Source organism: Myzus persicae, unplaced genomic scaffold (assembly GCF_001856785.1).
Source record: "Myzus persicae strain clone G006 unplaced genomic scaffold, MPER_G0061.0, whole genome shotgun sequence".
Lineage (NCBI taxonomy): Eukaryota > Metazoa > Arthropoda > Insecta > Hemiptera > Aphididae > Myzus > Myzus persicae.
This window is the reverse complement of record NW_019104128.1, coordinates 6,828-27,670: the sequence shown is the minus strand read 5'-3', so window position 1 is coordinate 27,670 and position 20,843 is coordinate 6,828. Positions and strand designations below refer to the sequence as shown.

The window sequence follows — 20,843 nt, the reverse complement described above, 5'->3', positions numbered from 1 at the left end:
ATGAAGAAGACTCGCGATACTGTGACCGGTTCTACTGGGTTAAAGTATTTAGTTATTTTATTGACAATTAGGTCATTTTTTTAAATAATAGTTATAGCTAATTTTACATAATGTTTTTACAATTATAAAACTAATATTTTGGTTCAACTAGTTTAAACGATCTTTTATTTATTTGTTTTTAATGTAAAATACTAAAATATAGTAGACTGAGTTTAACGTCTCTAATTTTTTTAGCAGGCCACCAATATATTATAGTAAAATTTGAATAAATGATTGCCTAAAATATTGTTTCATATGATAAATACGTATAAAATATCATTATTTTTTCAACATTAGGGTCAAGAGCGTTTTTATACCAGTAAAAAACTATTGCAATGTAAACATTTATCTTAAATCATTTTCCCGTCGTTTCAGTCATCTTAACCATGAGAAGGTTCACACAGGTCATAAACCTTAAGTGGTAATAACTAATAAGTACTACAAGACGATTCATACATGCACAACGACTAACATGAACGAATCCATAAAGTGGTTAGAATTATGCATAAATCATTTTTGAATAAATTCACTAGATAACTTTACATAATAAACTACAGCTTCTATACGAATATCACAAATGCAATTTAGCCATTAACTTCACAAAATGTTTGAGTATTATCATTACTACCAATTACCATTACATTGTGATAATGCGTCTAACAAATAATAATAAAAATACGGTAATATACATAATATCTTTTATTTAGATTTGAGGGAAATTAATTATTAACACTATTTTTGTATTTCTTGTTTTTTTACTTGTGTTGAGTTACACAGATAACACTAATACTAAATGGATAATTATAACAATAATAATACGTATATCTTACGAATAAAAATCATAGTATACTTGATGCATATAATGCATACATAGTATAACATACTTATAATTTATAACTTTATGTACTTAACTATTTTTATTCTATCTGTTGATAACAAAAGAAACAAGTTAAACATTTGTTTTCTAATTTAATTTATGATTAATGCAGTGAATAGGTAATTCACAAGTCTAAAAATATTCCTAAAAGTTGATTACTATTTTCTATTAAGGTTCTCTTGAATAAATTTGTTAGTGAAAATAATGCATCATCAATGGAGCTAAAAGTCCAAAAGTCCAACTGGTTTAAAAATAAAAAAATATTACCATTTAGAAATTGCATTAATCTTTGTTTGGGAAATTTTTCAAAAGTCTATGACATTGATAAAAATAATATACGATGGGCCTGTCAGTTGTTATTATAATTTACAGTTTTTTAAAAAATATGGGCATATAATATTATACCTAAAAAAATTGATAAATTGATTGGTTAAACATGTTAATGGGTATGAAATATTTATAATTTACCTGTATAGACATTAGACATATATAGTATCAATATGACAATATCCGTTCATTTTAGATTATGATACATTAAGCCATTTGTAGAATAAGTTATAATGCCCGAAGATCTTAATCTAATTAAAATTTTTCAATTTTATATCTTTTACTTAGAGAACTATAAAAATGGCATTCAAAAACAATTTTCTTTCAAATTTGTGTTGACATTAACAAAAAAAAATATCAAATACACTACAAATATTTTTTATATTCTTAATTGCAGAAATTCCATATTTTTTTTTATCATAAAATATACATGATTATTAATAATTATTAGGTATATTTAATGATTTATTAGATTTTTACTTATTCGTTTAGTATATTTTTATATTATTATTAGAGTATGATTTGTTAAGTTTTTAAAATCCTACAAATTATTTGGATTTGACTGATAATATTTTGAAAAATATTCGCATCTAGGGCTATTCCATTTTACCTATAATTTGGAGGTATTTATTAAACTTTTAAATAATTAAAGATATTTTATGCAGCGTGATCCTGTATTGAATACGCATTGTGACAGAACTGTGACATATTAAGTCATGCACGGTGATATTATTGGATAATTGGTTCATTTTCGATGTTATAATTATAATATTACCTACTAAGGCCAATAATTTATTGTTTTAATTCTATCGTTTTTTATCTGTACGACACTTATAATTATTATTGCTATAATGCTATTACGTCTTTATCATTCGGTATCGATATGCCCTGCAACGTTCAGTAACCAAATTAAGTCCTGCAGGCGGTTTGCTTAGGCGATATCGGTTTCATTACGCGGACGGCGTTCAAATGTGTGTGCTACGTGTAGGTATTACTCGCGAGCGTCGCACAAGCACAGACGCACACCTTATTGTATACATTATTATATGATATTATTATGTACTTCGCGGAAACGGTTTGTCGATAAACTCGTAAATACTAGCCATGTGTGTACCGAACACACCTTTTCGAAAGCGTTCGCGCCTAGAATACAATGTATTATAAGTATGTATACGTTATAACTGGCCAATATAATATTGTGTATAGGTACTTGTTCTTGTCTCGTCATATTATACACACGCGTATAGAGGTTTTCAAAAAATAAACACGAACGTCATATAATTTTTTACATTTCTACTGCACTTTAACCGGATCCGTCCCGGATTGAAGACGATCGGGGACACACGCACCTATAATAATTATATTCGCAGCGATGACACATCCCATAAAGGTTTTCGATACCATTCAAAACGTTTGGTACGCTAAAGAATAAGGGAGACAAATTGCTTGAGTTTAGATAACAGTATCATGGTATTGAATTATTATATAAATTAGAAATAAATTTAAAATAAATATTAAATTAATTGAAAAATTCAGTTATACAAATATTTTTTTTAAAAGATTTATTTAACGATTTTTAAATTTACGAACTAGTAGTTAGAATAATATTATAAAATCACATAGTATGAATGACGTATCAATTATTTTAGATGTTGACAATTTTTTCATTAAAAAAAGAGGCACATTTTCTAAATAATACAAATAATTAACTCGGCATCAAATTTGATAATTTTTTTTTTAACTAATGGAGATTAATATTCTACAGGCCTCTTTGAACTTCGTTTTTCGATATTTTAATCTCAAACTTTGTAGTATGTCTTCAAAAATAAATAATGATAGAACTAAAAATAAAATAAAATTGAAATAAAATAAAATATCGGAGTTCAATTTGGATTGTAGGAAATATTTTTCTTGTAGATAAAAAAATAGTTATCAGAATCCTACAATTCTACTAGGCCTGGGAATTATTCTAGCTGCAAACCAATTTTTTTTCTTTTTTTTTATGAGTTAATCTCCACATCACCCCCCCCCCCCCTCCCATGAAAATAGGTATCGGGCAGTCAGAAGATTAGTGGAAAACTATTATAAATAAACTATAATTTTCAAATTGTATAGTATTGGGGCAGGGGTGGATTCAGAAATGTATGAAGGGGGGGGGGAGTAATTAAAATCCATCCAACAGATACTATTCATACTTAACGACATACTTTTTAATATCACCATTCTTTCGGGTAGTGAGTACGTTATTATCGTTATAACGATAAGTAACGCTGAATATAATTAGTATTCTTCACAAGTTACAATGTAATAGATTTGAATTTAATAAACTCAAGGGGATGGGGGTATTTACTCTATTATACCCCCCTTGGAACCACCACTGTATTTGAGAAAATTTTAAAAACCAGCACCGGGCCCCTTAATTAAAAAATATAAACACCGACTGGTTGAAAGTCGTAGGTTATACATGCGAGCACTCAACTTTTTTGAAGAAATAATTTTACTCTTAAAACTAATCAAAAATATATAAAAAAATATATCATTGTCAATTCAATAATTTCATTATTTCGCTCAGAAACTACAATTCATTTTAAAAATATTCTGAAGAGTGATAATTTAAAGGCGCCCAGTATATGCAACATGTTATGTAGATAGGTATTTCTGTATAATAAATTACTATAATTTTTTGATTATTTAATATATTCAGTAATCGATATACTTAATCGGTATACGCATGTAACCGTGAATAATGTTCAGAAAATATGAATTTATATAAGTATTATTTAAGTATCACACTATAGTACTTAAGAGTATAAGCTAGGTGCCTACAACATAAGGTGATAACTAACTACTTATTTATTATTAATATTATTAGCTAGATTAATCTAGTGAAATAGATATTTTATTTAGAATTATATTACAATAATTGGTAATAATATATTATTATAGATTATTTTTATTTTTATTATTTGTTTTCATAAATATTTTTGTGAAATAAATTAATTGAGTTATAACTACTTTAAGACTTCAACATTAAACGCAAAGAGTTTATTTATATATCTTACAATATGTTTAATAATAATGTAAATTTGTAAAGGTACTTCTCTGAGGGGCTGACATGAGAGCTGGACTGACCTGAGAGTTTGACTAAAACATGAGAGCCCGACTGACTTGAGAACCGGACTGGACATGAGAGCTGGACTGACCTGAGAGTCGGACTGACCTAAGAGACGGACTGGACATGAGAGCTGGACTGACCTGAGAGCGGGACTGATCTAAGAGCCAGACTGGACATGAAAGCCGGACTGACCTAAGGTGTTGACCTGAGAGCGGGACTGATCTGAGAACCGGACAGGACATGAGAGCTGGACTGACCTGAGAGTCGGACTGAAACTGCGCGATAGCTGGATTGACCTGAGAGCGGGACTGATCTGAGAGGCAGACTGGACATGAGAAGTAGACTGACCTGAGAGCGGGACTGAAACATGAGAGCTGGACTGACCTGAGAGCGGAACTGATCTAAGAGCCAGACTGGACATGAAAGCTGGACTGACCTAAGGTGCTGATCTGAGAGCGGGACTGACCTGAGAACCGGACTGGACATGAGAGCTAGACTGACCTGATAGTCGGACTGAAACATGAGAGCCGGACTGACCTAAGGGGCTGACCTGAGAGTGGGGCTGATCTGAGAGTGGGGCTGATCTAAGAACCGGACTGGACATGAGAGCTAGACTGACCCGAGAGTCGGACTGAAACATGAGAGCCGGACTGACCTAAGGGGCTGACCTGAGAGTGGGGCTGATCTGAGAGTGGGGCTGATCTGAGAACCGGACTGCACATGAGAGCTGGACTGACCTAAGAGACGGACTGAAACATGAGATCTGGACTGAAACATGAGAGCTGGACTGACCTGAGAGCGGAACTGATCTAAGAGTCAGACTGGACATGAAAGCCGGACTGACCTAAGGTGCTGACTTGAGAGCGGGACTGACCTGAGAACCGGACTGAAACATGAGAGCTGGACTGACTTGGGAGCTGAGAACAAAAAAAAAATAAAGATTAAAAAAAAATTTTGAAAAAACCTTTGGCTAGTGATAAATTCGTTTCAAATGGTTTGTAATAAAATGAGCCATATATTGGTTATTTATTGCATATATGAAATATTTACCAATATTCAATAATTCCATTTTTTCCTACATATACATATACACAATTTTGGTAATATAAGATTATATTTGTCAACTGTAATAATATAATTTTGTGATAATTTCGTGTTTTCATAAGTATTTGTACAACATAATACCAGATATAAAATTTAATTTATAATATTCATGGAGGTTAACGAGTTTGTGACCCAAAGAAAATATTGTCAATAATACATATATATTACAAAATGCATAGTGTATTCAATAAAAACCCTGGTTAAAACTGAAAACTGCCTAAAATAAATCAGAGATATCCATTGTGAAATAAATGGAATACTTATAATAATTACACTACGATGGTTGAGCTCACTCCTTTAGAAATTGCAAATATGCAATTTTTACCCATTACATCTTTTGAAAGTTGAGGGTTCTTTTAGTCTGTACAAATCAGCGTTAAAGACAAAGCGTAGAGCATTTAACTCCAACAATTTGAGTATATTGTAGTAAATCATTGCAATCAAGGCCTAAAATAAGATTTATTTATATGAATATTGTACTTTTTGAGTTTTTTTTTACTAACTTTTATATTTTATTTTTTTTATTACATACATATTTATATATTGAAGTTTTTTTTTTAAACATGCAATTCGGATACCTGTTTATTATTATTAATTTTTACTTGACACTTCTCACAAAAATATATTAATACATTGTCAATTTGCCATTTGGTTTCATGAAACTTAATTGGTGTTGGGAGTTTGGGACTATTGTCTAGATGTGTTCAAATTGTTCACTTTATAGATATAATAAACACTATATTCACTTAGATATTATGGATATCATTATTATTAAGTGATTACAGTTAACATAATTACTTTATAAACAGTTTTGGATGATAAACAATTGTTATTAATTTGTTTTCAACTAGCTATCAGATGGTCATAGAATAATTAAGTCAATTTAAACTATATGATTTGACATAAATTAAATAAAAATGAATCACCACTTTAGTGATTACAACAATATAGACTGTATAGATTGAATACAACAATTTCGAAATATTTATACTACAATACTTGTAGTAATGTATCATCTGTTAATTTGAAATACTATGATTACAATTAAAGGATATAGTTAGAAATGTGGTAATACAATTATTATAAATTTAAAAATATATAATTCAAATTTAACACTAAGTTCAAAACTAAATTATGGATAGGTATTAATCCCAGGTGCGTAGTATATGGTTATAAATTATAATAGATGATTGAATAAAAATAAATATATAGGTACTTAAAGGTATGACTATTTGCTAGGACGCTAGGTGATGTATATTTATAATATTATTTGCTTCAGACTTCAGACGCATTGGCTTAATCTGAAGAAGAGAGGGGATAAGGAAGGTACAGTTGCCCCCTATGGTAGTGGCAAAGGTGTCATTTTTTAGGGGGGCGTCCTGTCTTAAGCTCTAATTTATAGTTTATTACAATATATATTTTTTAGAAGCATTAGCTTGAATATTATTTTTCTCTTTGCGCTCTGCATGTATTTTATGTAATTATACTAATAAGTAATAAGTAATTAAAATATATATTGATCAAAAGTGCTGAACGTTTTATCTACCTGGAGTTATAGATTTGTATACATAAGCAATTATTACTAAACCTATTATTTTTGAATTTAACAGAATAAAACTAAATAATAATAATTGTATCCACATGGAGGAGTATGTCCCGATGGACAGAAATCAATGCCAGTCCATTTAGCTACTGATGGGAACGAAACTGCATTTATACCCTATAATGTTAATATAAAATTATCTACTTACTATTTACTAAAGTCCGTTTTGTGGTTTTCGGAGAAAATATTCCGGCTTGTGATATTAATACATAGAACGTCAATAAATTAATAATTATGATGCATTTTATATAAAAATATAAGTCATAATATAGATCACATGAAAAACTTAATATTTACGTACGTGGCTGATTATATACGAATTCATAAACACAGAGATTATGCGACACCGCTTAGACAAGATCAGACAATTAATGTTCAAACACTAACCAAATAAGATAAGCTTTTCTTAAAATTTATTTGGCGAGGTTATCATGGAAATATTATTTTTAGCCAGTATAGACACCGTGCAAACCTATACTAGTGCTGGTTTGGTTAGGTTAGGTTTCAACTACAGGGCAAGAAGCACAGTAGAATGTGTACCTTTGGTGTTCTGGCTAATAAGTGGTGTGTCTTACATACACTAATACAAGTTGAGCCTGATTTTGTGGACGAAATAATTAAATTGTGTTGTGTTTTACACAACTCTTTTCGAAGAAGGGATGGCTTCAACAATGAAGATACAGAGACCAATATTTTGGATGATATAGAAGTTAGCGACACGGGTGCTCGTACTCAAGATACAGAAGTTAGAGACTACTTCGCAAAATATTTCATGGGACCTGAATTAGTGCAATTTCAATTTCAAAAAATTTAATTTTTATAATATTTGTATTTACTTTATTAAATTTTTTCTACTTAAAAAAATAGTACTATTTATATAATACTACCTTTTTAATAAATAGTATTTAATAATAAATACATTATAATTTAATACATGTATATACATGATATACAATGACAGCATACGTCATATTATACATAATGTGCACCTATTATCCAACGTTAAGTCAAGAACATTGCCTTTGTCGATACTTTAGCTTATATGATATTTAAATTTGTTTTCAATTTATAAGCATTTTTAAATCGTAATAATTTACACGCTCATATAACTAAAAATCGAAATACATCAAATAGCCTATGTACCTATAGCGACACAGGTAATGTACTTAATTAAAATTTGATAATAAGTGAATTTACTCTCATATTAAAAACAACACAAGGTTAGTTCTGCTCCACGTAAATTTGTTATGTTGAGCATGGGTTAGAGAGAGAAAACAAATGGTGCGCTGACATCCTATTCAGCTTAAAATGTACTTATAACACACTGATATAGGTATCAATTAATAATAGTAGGACTCTGGACTATATTACAGACCACTGGACCAGACGTGGAAAACAGAGATCATTAGGGACATCTCACTAAAAAGCAGGGACGGATTGGGCCATAGGGAAATCGGGAAATCCCCGATGGGCCGCGTACTAAGTAAATAGCAGAAAAGTAGACTTAAATATAACCTAATAAATATTACCGTTGATTTTAAATTATTCATTCTATAATCAATGTTATTAGTGATATTACGTAATAACAGTCTATAATATTATAACGTAAAGCGTTGTAAATTGTAATAATATAATGTCTACAACCGAACTGAATAATAATATTAATTATCAATAAGAAATATTAGAAATAACAATAACTATACAAAAAATCAACCTCCGTGGACAGTAAAATAATTGGTTATTCGAGTTGTCGTCGATCAGATGGGCCGGCGGGTTGCGGGTAATGACGGCTTTGAATGATGCAAGTCGTTAAATAGGAATATTTTTATTTTTTATTTATAAATTATATTATTTATATAAAATATCAATCATCATTCAAAACCTCAGCACTTATCAGCACTCGGCAGTCAGCAGTTCATAATTTGGTTAATTTTACAATTTAATTACTAAGTGCTTAACTAGGAATATTTGATAAAATATTTTATATTACAATAGTACCTAAAAGTTGTGAATTATAAAATAAAATGGAAATGGATGGATCAGACTGCAATAAAAAAGGAGGAGTTGAAAAAATTCGATAAAAAAAAACTACTTTTAGAAGCAAGGGCTTCTAAGAGCCTTACATCATTTTTTTTATTTCATTTTTAGCACACAAATATGTACTTACTCTACCATCAACCCAAATATCATATGAAAGATCTTTTTCTTTCTTAAAAAACATTAAGTCAAGACTTCGTAGTCAACTTGCGGATCCAAAACTAGAAGCATTCATGTTAATGGCCATGGAAAAACAGAAATTAAACACTATTATTCAGATAAAATTATAAAAGAATTGCAAAAAGAGAGTTCTCTTTAAAAAAAAAGGAAAAGTGATTTTCATTTATAAATTACATATTTACATCTGATAACAACTAGGTATCTTATATCTGCCTATACAAACCTCACTAAATCACCCCCCTCCCCCCCAAATCACCCAACAAATAGTGGGCCGGTAAAATGGTATATTCCCGGGCTGGTCCGAAGTTCCAATCCGTCCCTGCTAAAAAGTACCTTAAATGCATTTCATAATATATGTTTAACGCCGATATAAATAATATTAATTTAGTTTAATTTGTTTGGTCACAAAATATAGGTAGGTAGTAGGTACTATACTACTATAGGTAGTGCTTTGGCCTTTGGAGTTGGTACTTTTAAATGTAGGTAAGGACATTTATAAATAAATATGACGTTCAAATCAATTAATGTCACTGAATTTTAGATTTAAATGAAATAATCTTAAGGATATCTGGTAAGATGGCTCTAGTTATTAGGGTTAATCATTCAAACCGACTCGACTCGACTAAGTCAAAAGAAAAGTTGACCAGCATTCCGCTCAGCCTTGAATTAAAAACTAATTGTATTTTTTCCTCTTAAATCGACTGAGTATCTAATACCTATATACCTATCTAGTACACTTGTACTTATGCTGCATAAGCCATTGGTCAAGGTGACTGGACAATGTCATGCCATATTGCCATATTCACATCATATAGGTAATATATGTTTAAAACTGTTTTTTGTTTCTCATTATAATATATAATATGTTGGTATAAAAATCATAATGTTATCGATTAAAATATGTCTGTACATTTAATTTCTTCAAAAGAATTTGTCAACAAAAAAATTATGATCTGATCATTGAATATTATACTAACCCTACAGTCTACGGTGATTATATAGTAAAATTGCATTACACTCGTTTAATTTTATCATTGAATTTTAAACTGTAGATAAGTAGATGTAGAGCGCGCGTCATTTCATTTAGATACCTTCAGTATTTGCCCCCGCTACACATACGAGTATGATATAGGTACCAATTATTTTATAATTACTTCGATTAGTTGTCCGAATGTTGTCTTGCGGTTATCTGAATATTATATACTTTTAACTTTTAAGGCCACATATTTTGTTTATACATAATACATGTTACAACGAGTTTTATTTTAATACTATGCACGCTCGTGTATCACAAACAGTTCAGTAAATTTAGAAGCGTTAATTATACATGTTTTTTAATTGTTATCCTTTGCAACACTCTTGTTCAAAATCATAAAAAAACCATTTTGTCTGTTGTCACCGTCTCAAGTCTTCTAACAAGTGCGTTTTATTCTCTTTAATCTTCCTGGGAATGCTGTTTACCAAATTAAAATGTTGCTTATTAATTATATATTATACATTATAATGCATTATTAATATTTACCTATATATGTTATATTATTATTATATTGTAAATACTAAATTGTAATGGAACTACGGAACCATCATAGGTTTTTGGAGTAGTATAATAATATCAACTATTAAGAATAATTATTATTAATGGACGTAATCTACGATTGCCGTTATCATTTCTTATCATTAGTTATCAACAATAACATTGTAATCCAAGTTTTTAAAATATTAACGTTTCAGTTTCAAAAAATTTCTGTTCAAAACTCGTGTCTTGTAAACCTGTTGGCTGAATTTTCATTGCGTCGTTCATTGATGCAATTAGTGCTATCCAAGTCAATAATTTCTGTCGTTGATAAGTTTCGATTGTCGTGCGGAAAGTATTTCATAATGAGTGCTGTGAGTTTTACCGTAGGACCCAAAACTTGTTCGACGGCAGGCGTGGATATATCTAAAATGTGTGCCGCTCACCAAGCCATCGATAAGCATGTTAAAGTAATATTATGTCATTTAGATAACTTCACATGTGGTCATTTCTCATTATTAATCTATTACTGTTGTTTGTGATTTATCCTCAGGACGGCATGATACTGGGCATTGGTAGCGGCTCGACAATTGTGTATGGTGTTCAACGATTGGGTAAGATCAAAACCTTTCTATTGTTTGAGTAGTATTTATTTTTGTAGTCTGTCTAGCTATATTTTAATCTATAGCACAAAGAACAAAAGACGAGAATTTGTCTGTTGTTTGTGTGCCAACGTCATATCAGGCACGTCAGCTGATTATCGATTACAAACTAACATTGGGAAACCTAGACGCACACCCTAAAGTAAGTGAAAACATGATATTATTGAAACAATCAAAACATGTTTAAATTTGTATGATCAATCAGATAGATTGTACAATTGATGGAGCCGATGAGATTGAAATTGGTACTTTGACTTGTATAAAAGGTGGAGGAGGATGTTTAACTCAAGAAAAAATTGTAGCATCATGTTCTGAAAAATTAATAATTGTTGCCGATGAAGCGTAAGCATAATATTTATTTTAGTAAAAATATTTTTTTATTTTTTATTTATTACATATTTTTGCAATTGATGTTAAGTAAAGCGGTAAACCGTTTGGGTCAAAAATGGAAGAAAGGTATACCTATTGAGGTAATACCTATGTCATGTAAACCGATTCAACAAAAAATTGAAGGAAAGTATGGAGGTGAAGCAATTTTGAGGATGTCTGCTGATAAAGCAGTAAGTTAAAAATAATAAATACTGTCAATATGTATAATATATTCAAAAGTTTTCAATTTTTTTTTATCTTTAGGGACCTTTGGTTACAGACAACGGTAACTTCATATTGGATTGGGTTTTTCCTGAAAAAAAATATTGTTGGTCATCCATCCACAATTACTTAAAACTAATCCCAGGTATGTTGTATTAATTGTATGCAAGAACCATTACATTATTATACATACATGTTTGTATTTTAAGGAGTGGTTGAGACTGGATTATTCATTGATATGACAGATGAATGCTTGGTCGGCAATCCACAAGGCAATGTACAACTACTGAAGAAGACAGAACAGACGTTAGAGTTATAGGTTAAATCTAATATCTGTGTTCAAGTGTCTTATATTATTTGAATTGGATAGCATTCTCTCTAAAATCTAAGTATTATGACTTTTTACTAACTTTTAATTTTGTGTTGCTTAAATCAAATAATGTTTTAGATTTCTTAGATCTTCAGATACTGTTTTTAAATATATTTCACAATTTAAATTAATCGATGATAGATTTATCATATTTATAAAATATTTTATATTAATTTATTAAAATTGATTTATAAATTGTATATTTATAAAAATGTAGAATGATCAATGTAACAGTATTCCTATTATTTTGTTTTCTAGAGTATAGATTATTTTTTAAATCCTAAGAATAATCTTGATATGTATAATTTTTATGACATTTATATTTATTTTAGGTAAAATACCTATAAGAATAATTAAATAACAACCCTGATAATAACTATTCAAGACACAAATATAAGTTTTGTCAAACATTTTATCAGTGCGGACATGTGGTTAGTAGTTGACAGTACCGTAATAATCACTACTAGTCAGGCCGGCCAGTGAGCAATCTTCAGTATTTATTATCAATTATTTTATGTTATATGCTAGTTAGGTTGGTTATTTAATCAGTTAATGGTACAATAATATAATTTTACGTTCAAATTACATTTTTCTGAATAAAGCTGGTAAACATAGGTCTTGTCCTTAAGAGGACGCTCCACGAACATTTGTTGTCTGTCTCTCAAGAGCGTAAGATAAGTACCATATAAGTATATGAGTTTTTATGTACAATATTTTAGTTTATCAACCGTCTATAAGCAAGCGTGTATAGAAGGTAGAGTCATTTTCTTACAATATATACACTAAAAAACATATATAAAAAAATACACTTCAATAAATGAATTAAAGACAAAATAGGAATAACAATTTACAATTCAGTAGATACAAATTGAATAAAGATTTATTTACATTAATATTATTATTTACTCTAAGATACTTCTAAAAATTAATATTTAGACAATTGAAATATGTTGGTCCTAAATAATCAACAAATTGCTGGCTTATACCTTTTTATGTAGTTTATACCAGATCGTAAAGTCTATACAAAAAAACAGTTTGTAAGAAAAAATAATGCCTTTTACTATTTTTTAATATTTTACTTTTTTCTTTAAAAAAATAACATTAGGTATACGGTATACACTTTTCATAATTTTTTAATTTCATAGAATAGTATTCTGATTTAAAAAAATTGAACTTTTCACAAGTTAGTTTGGTATACTTTAAATTATTATAATTGGAGTCTCGCACAGGTGAGTACCTAGTACCTACACGAGTTGCATGTAGGAAATGCATTTAAAAATTGAGCCTCAAAAAATCCATGAGGTACGAAAACCGTGTATTTTTTTGTCAGTAATCAAATATACCATTATTGTTTTGACCTTGGTTTACCCATTACTTTTTCTACCAAGTCCAGCTAACTGCTTAGACTAAAACACGATTTAAGATAATACAAGTTGCCCATCGGTATATGATTAGGTGAGTACCAAATTGAGTTCTTCGTGGTCGGGTGGTGCTGGAAAATACAGCAAGCGCTCCCTGTGAGAGAAAAGTTAATTACCGGGTCGCTGCCAGCTGCCTGGCGCCTGCTGAATTTTAAATTTTCTATTTTAAATATTGTCATTCTTTTTACTGATTTAGTTTTACAATTTTATCTTATAATTTTCCAAACATTGTATTGAGGTCTGCTTTCAAGCTGTACTAGTGTAACAGTAATATAATATAATAATACAAATTATAAATTATATAGATTTTATTATTTTATTACAATAATTAAGCTATAATACAAGTTACAACCAATATATTTTTTTATGAATTAAATATTTTATACACATTTAAACATTTTACAAATTTATCAGCTAATTTTTACCAACCTAATTATGATTTAACCAATTTTGATATTTTTTTTTTTCGGCACTGTTTTTTTATTTGCCTGATTTTGCATAAAGGTGTATTGCCTCATGCTCATCGTAATGTACCTACTAAGAAAATATATTGGTTAGCATTTCTTTTTGGTGTTCACGAATGGTGCAATTGAATTTAATATTTAAATTCCTTGTGAAGAACTAGTTACCTACAGATATTTTCAAAGACATCATTTGAACTTACATTTAAAGCAAAACATTCTTCCAGCTGCTTTATAATTTTATACAAGTTACTATCTGGGTAAGTAAGATATCTCTTTGTTTTAGCTTGTATTAAATCTACTTCTTTCCCAATATGACCTTCTGAGTTCTGATGTGTTCAAACATTTTAAACTTTCAATGCACATTTCACGATTAGTTGTATTAACTAATCTTCCAGCAATATATCTATTAAGGCAATTAATTTTAGAAATCAGGTACCTATAGGTAACTATTGTATTAAAAATATTATCATTGTATATTTGAATTACCCAGCCAAAAAATAAACAATGCAATCGAACACTGTGGAATCTGCAAAATTGTGGTCTAAAAGAAAATCATCTAATCAATCCCAACAATCATCCTGTATTATTTTATCCATCCTTTTTTTAAAGGTCTACAATATCAGTATTCCTAAACTCATAGCGTTATTTACAATAATTATATCATGAGAAAATGAATATTTTAAGGAACCAGATGGTTGTTAAAATTTAAAAAATGTGAATGAAAGATTGAATTAAAGTATAGAAATAAAAATGGGAAAGGGGGCATGGGCGCCCGCAGGCAAATGTGTTTACGGAATCAAATAAGAAAAATTATGAAAAATTAAATAGAATTCAATTCTAAAAATAAAAATGGGAAGGGGGACATGGGCGCCCGCAGGCAAATGCATTTTAATAATCAAAATGAAAAAAAATTATAAAAAAATATGATAGAATATTAATTTTTAAAAAAATGGGAGGGGGGTATGGGCGCCCGCAGGCAAATGAGTTTAAGGAATCAAATAAAAAAAATTATAAAAAAATTAAATAGAATTCAATTCTAAAAATAAAAATGGGAAGGGGGCATGGGCGCCCGCAGGCAAATGAATTTTGAGAAAAAAAAAATTTAAGGAAAAAAGTGAAAAAATATGATCAGAGTTTTATCGACTTTACCTCAGTACAATAAAATAATGGGTTCATTGAATGAAAGTTGTTATGGATACAAGAAATTAAAGTGAACGATTTCTAAGTTTTGTTTAAGTTAAAGCTATTTTTTACTTAAATAATTTCATGTTGATTTAAAATTATATTGCGTTTCAAACTGTAACTAGCATACATTTTGAAAAAGTATACAAAAAATTCAAGTATAATAATATTTTTATTTTTATTTTGTTCTTAGTAAATGTGTTGGAAAAAATAGATTAAGTGCAATGTGGAAAGAATATTGGGATTTCTAAGACAATATAATTTTAATTCACTAAACCATATTTTGAATTAAAGCTCATGAATAAATAAATACTGAAAACCTTACAATAACTCCTCATACCGTCAACTCTCATTATTTCTTAAAGGAGCACACAACACAAATAAAAAAATTCTTTAAATTTTTTTTAAATGTTAAATTATTGTAGTTATGGTTATATGAAATGATTTTGTGAAGATACGATGTTAAAAAAAATATTACTTTAAGAGATATTAAGAGATGTAGAATAGCCGCGTGACGTCACTGGGCCGGAGTCATCGTAATTGCCTATCTTATACGTGTAAAAGTTCCTTGCTTTACACAACGATTTATCAACCTAAATATTTTCTTTTTAAAATTTAATTGACGTATAAATGTGTGGTTTTATGTGTTTAAGACGATGCAAGAATCAGAATTTCAATATGACGTTTAGTTTTTTAAGTATTAAAAATCTTAAAACAGACATTTTGGTTAAACGGCGGACCCGTTGTTCGAACCCCACGCGCCGCTCGCCAAGACGTGCGGTTTAACCAAAATGTCTGTTTTAAGATTTTTAATATTTAAAAAACTAAACATCGTATTGCGATTCTGATACTTGCATCGTCTTAAACACATAAAACCACATTTTAACATGCAAATTAAATTGCAAAAATAAAATGTTTAGGTTGATAAATCGTTGTGTGAAGCGAGGAACTTTTACACGTATAAGATAGGCAATTACGATGACTCCGGCCCAGTGACGTCACACGTCTTTTTTCAATTGCTCATAACTTATTGAATAATGTGAGTAGAAACGTAAAACCTATACCATTATCCTTAGAATTGAACATTCTTTCAAATAAAAAAAACTTATTTTTTGTGTTGTGTGCTCCTTTAATTATTATTGTGTTAAATTTTTTGATACATGAGAATTTTTAAATCAGTTTTTATAATTTTTGGTGACAAATCACTAATTAGTGTTGACTATATTTAAGTTATTATTAATTATAAGTACTGGTACAACGCTAGCCGACTATCTTTAAAACTGTGGATACAAATTATGATATTTAATTATGTTCTAATTTCTCTTGGTAATATTTAAATATTTTCTTTGATTGTTATGCTTATACAATATCGAATACCTTGGTAGTTAGTAGGAAAAGATCATTGCAATGCACTCGACCCGGTATGATAGTATACTACCGCTAGCCTATTATCATCACCACAGCTTCAACTATCCATAGTCCTTAGGTGTACTAACCTTTTCATGACTTATTTAACCCTCTGTTTTAACAGCATAGTCGCGCGAGTTGGGCAGTATGGGGGGAGCTAGTTTAATCCCCCCGTTTGGCGCGCGACTAATAGAGGGTTAAGTGGGACCCTTAGAATAAAAAGATCCTTATTTGGTTTTCTATTTTTGTGTCCGCTTATCAAGTTGAACTTTTTTTTTTATTTTATGATTCTTAAAATGCATTTGCCTGCGAGCACCTCTGCTCCCTTTAACATTTTTTAAATTTAAATCTTATTTAAGTTGATTTTTTGTTATTTACATTTTTTAAACTTTGGGATATAGTAAGTGGTTTCAAAAAAATCATTGTTTAATAAACTAATTGTTTTGAGTATGATTTTCAATCAATGAATTTGAATATTAAGTTTAACTTTTTGTTTAATTATTACAACTTCAAGCAACTTGAAGCACACAATATATGCGAATAGCAATAAAGACTTTTATATGGTCTTCGACTTGAAAGTATGATTGGATGTACGTTTATGAAGTAACTAGTTAGTATTAATATTTTATAAGAATGTGCTGGCCCCGTGTTACAAGTACTCATCAATGTCAGCAGATTTCATTTAGCAATGAAAGCTTTAATATTAGAGTGATTATTATTATTTTTAATCAACGGAGATGAACGATAACTGCTTAACTAAAATTTGATATGTTTCATACTTGTGAGACGCATTTGAACAATTGGAGACTACGCATTCAGGTGAAACGTCTTTCTTAAAGCATGATATTTTTATTGATTATTTAAGCTTCATATGTTTTGTAAAAATTCTAGGAAGATGTCAAGATTTGAAGCAATTGAATAACGTATTGAAATAATTTTATATTGGAATTCTTTGAGCATTATCTGGATGATAAACTTTTCCCCCTTTCACTGCCAATAACTGACACCACTAAAATAATCGTAATTATTAGCGGTTCTATTAAATCTATAATTAATATGAACAATTTGGATTTTTTTTTGTCTAAAGCATCGGAAATCATGATAATTAGCATTTTTTGTAGGGGTCACTGCTGTGTTTGAGTAACACGTGTATATGTGGAGCTAGGATTCGTCACTAAACACCCAGGTGGTCACCCACCCGGATGCTAGGTACGCCGGCCGATAATTGACACCCATTAGGGACTTCAGCCAATCACCGTGCCACACCAAGCCCCAACTGCATTCTTTTTATTTTGTATTAATTGTACATTAAATATTATTATTTATTTTGTATGCCAATTTGATTGTAAATAAACCTTGCACTATGGCTAACAGCATCTTTTGTAGACGTCACAGCTGGGTTCGAGTAACACTTGTGTAAGTGGAGCTAGGATTCGTCACTAAACATCCAGGTGGTCACCCATCCGGATGCTAGCTACGCCGGCCGATGATTGACACCCATTAGGGACTTCAGCCAATCAGCGCGCCACACCAAGCCCCAACTGTATTCTGATTATTTTGTATTAGTTGTTACTTATTAATACATATTATTATTTATATTATTATATTTCCTATTGCTACGTCAGGAATTGGCTTACGAATAGTGTTTCAACCATGCCACAAGAAAATGACATACATGTATGCTGCAGCGTCATGCATATACTTAAACATAATTTATTACATAAGTAAAAGAGTTACTTTAATATACGTTCACGCGATAATTTAATATAATTTTTAAAAGAAATTATTGTAATTATTTAATACTATTATTGTCTTTCATTAATTTTGGGTATTAACTTTAGTAGGTTAAAAATCTAAAATACTCCCCATCCTACAACAAAAAGTAAATTTGCCAATACTTGACATACATTTAAATTACTAAGAGTCATACTTTACTAGAAAATTCGTCACCCCTCACACAGTACTTCACTCCAATAATAAAGATTTAGATTAGTTAAATACTTAAATATTACAATTAGTTGCTTCCAATCTTGTAACACCATTTTTATAAGGGCCTAACCACAGTTTTTCTCTGATATCAACAAATTACTACAGAACTAGCTATTTCATTTCATTTCTTAGGGTAATGTATAAATAGAATGTTATTGTTCGAACGCGGCTGAATTTCCCGCCGAACCAAAAAGTTCAAAGGCTTTGCAAGTCAAGCGGTCGGCGCGGAATGTTCGCGATGAGTCGTTCCCCCTCCACGGTGTCTCCAAGCCGGACGGTGTCCACGGCTCTCGTGCCGGGACACCATCCTTTTTGTCTTTTGCCAACGCTTGAACCAGGCGGATTACGCACCGCCGGTTCGTTTTTTGCTCTCTGTCGAGCTGTGACCGACCTCGTGGTCATGCGACATCATTATTAGTATTATTATTAGTTTTGGTTAAGCCTGGAAACCATTATTTTTCTTTTGTCGAATCGTCAAACCGCGTCTGTCGTAAACTTCGGGATAGCCGAAGTTTGACGGATTACTGTAGTTTGTGTCACAGCCGACCATAATTCTCGAAGAGGAAGACGCTGTCGCCTTTCCAGCAGGACCGGACCACCGTCCACCAGTGACCCACGCCGGAGTGTCGATCAGGTCATCATATACCATATTTCTACTTATTTAGTATTGAATTTTTTATTTATTGTTATATTATGTGTACCTAATGTTATGTTGTTGTAAAAAATATATATATTGTGCCATTGGGCCTTAATTTATTCTCAACTTGTACGGGATAAGATATTGTGAGTTTGCACCCCCTTTACGCCCACGACATTTCGCGAGTCGTTGTCGCTAACCGCGAAATTAAAAGTAGGAGTGGCGCGGCGTACAGTTATCATTCACCTAAGTTAAACAATGTGCTGTGATTAATTTATTATTAAGTATCAAAAATCTTTTAACTTTTATTAAACATGTTATATGAACGCGTTATAGTATGGCGTGATAAATTTAATGTAAGAAAATATCATTATTTCATTATTATTTTTTTTATATTCTAAAGCAAAATATTTTTTGGAGAACTTATGGAGATTATAGTAATCAAATTTCGGACAAGTAGTTCATTTGTTATACTTTGATATTTAAAATTATATGAACAGAGTAGTGGAAAATAATTTTTTTCATTAGCAGTACTGCGATAAGCAGTTAATCGATCATGCGAAATGTTTTTTATCTACCGCACTCGTATGTAATTAACGACCGTAGTAGAACGACAAAGTTAAGAGTCGTGCTTGACGGGGTCAGCAAAAACTAATAGTGGTGTGTCATTAAATGACATACTAATGACCGGACTAAAAATACAACCAGACCTATTAGATATCGTGGTAAGGTTCAGAACACATAAATATGCATTTTCGGCGGACATAGCGAAAATGTATCGTCAGGTGTTAGTTCTCCAAGACCATCGTGACTATCAGCGTGTATTATGGAGATCAGATCCAAATGATGAAGTAAAAGTATATAATATAGACTATGTTTGGTGCTGGCAGGTCATTTGGCAATAAGTTGCGTCAATCGCATCGGCATAAGACCACTAACACGAAGTTAAAAGAAATAATTAAAAATAATTTCTGTGTCGACGAATGTCTCACCGGGGGTAGATTCATTGATGGAGGCAATCGAATTGCGCGACGAATTAATTTCGATTATACGAGGTGGGGGATTCGAACTATCAAAATGGACTACGAACCATACAGATTTATGTCCGAATCAAAACAAAGATGAATTAACGACCGTACCAATGGATAGAGAAAGCGTGAAAACTCTAGGTTTATACTGGAAACCAAAAAGTGATTACTTCACGCGTACGCCGTACAAGTACCTAAGTAAAAACTGAAACAACAAAAAGATATATGCTTGCCGGCCTAGCAACGTTATTTGACCCATTAGGCTAAGTCCGGCACTTAGTCCGGTAATATTGGTGG

General features: G+C 30.6%; 1 protein-coding gene across 1 annotated transcript; it reads left to right on the top strand.

The window, feature by feature from the left end:
- Window positions 1-10,438: 10,438 nt before the first annotated feature.
- LOC111039037 (ribose-5-phosphate isomerase) lies at window positions 10,439-12,589 on the top strand. The gene is made up of 8 exons (XM_022322314.1): window positions 10,439-10,701; window positions 11,014-11,265; window positions 11,349-11,409; window positions 11,484-11,599; window positions 11,663-11,799; window positions 11,876-12,017; window positions 12,091-12,193; window positions 12,258-12,589. The coding sequence occupies exons 2-8, from the start codon at window positions 11,086-11,088 to the stop codon at window positions 12,365-12,367; spliced, it is 849 nt and encodes a 282-aa protein (XP_022178006.1). The 5' UTR covers window positions 10,439-10,701; window positions 11,014-11,085; the 3' UTR covers window positions 12,368-12,589.
- The last annotated feature ends 8,254 nt before the right edge of the window (window positions 12,590-20,843 follow it).

What these genes read in the sequence shown, in the direction of transcription:
- LOC111039037 (XM_022322314.1), top strand. Translation starts at nt 11,086, where the DNA reads ATGCAATTAGTGCTATCCAAGTCAATAATTTCTGTCGTTGATAAGTTT. An exon ending in CCATCGATAAGCATGTTAAA is followed by an intron (nt 11,266 to 11,348) that starts GTAATATTATGT and finishes ATTTATCCTCAG; the next exon opens with GACGGCATGATACTGGGCAT. An exon ending in GTATGGTGTTCAACGATTGG is followed by an intron (nt 11,410 to 11,483) that starts GTAAGATCAAAA and finishes TTTAATCTATAG; the next exon opens with CACAAAGAACAAAAGACGAG.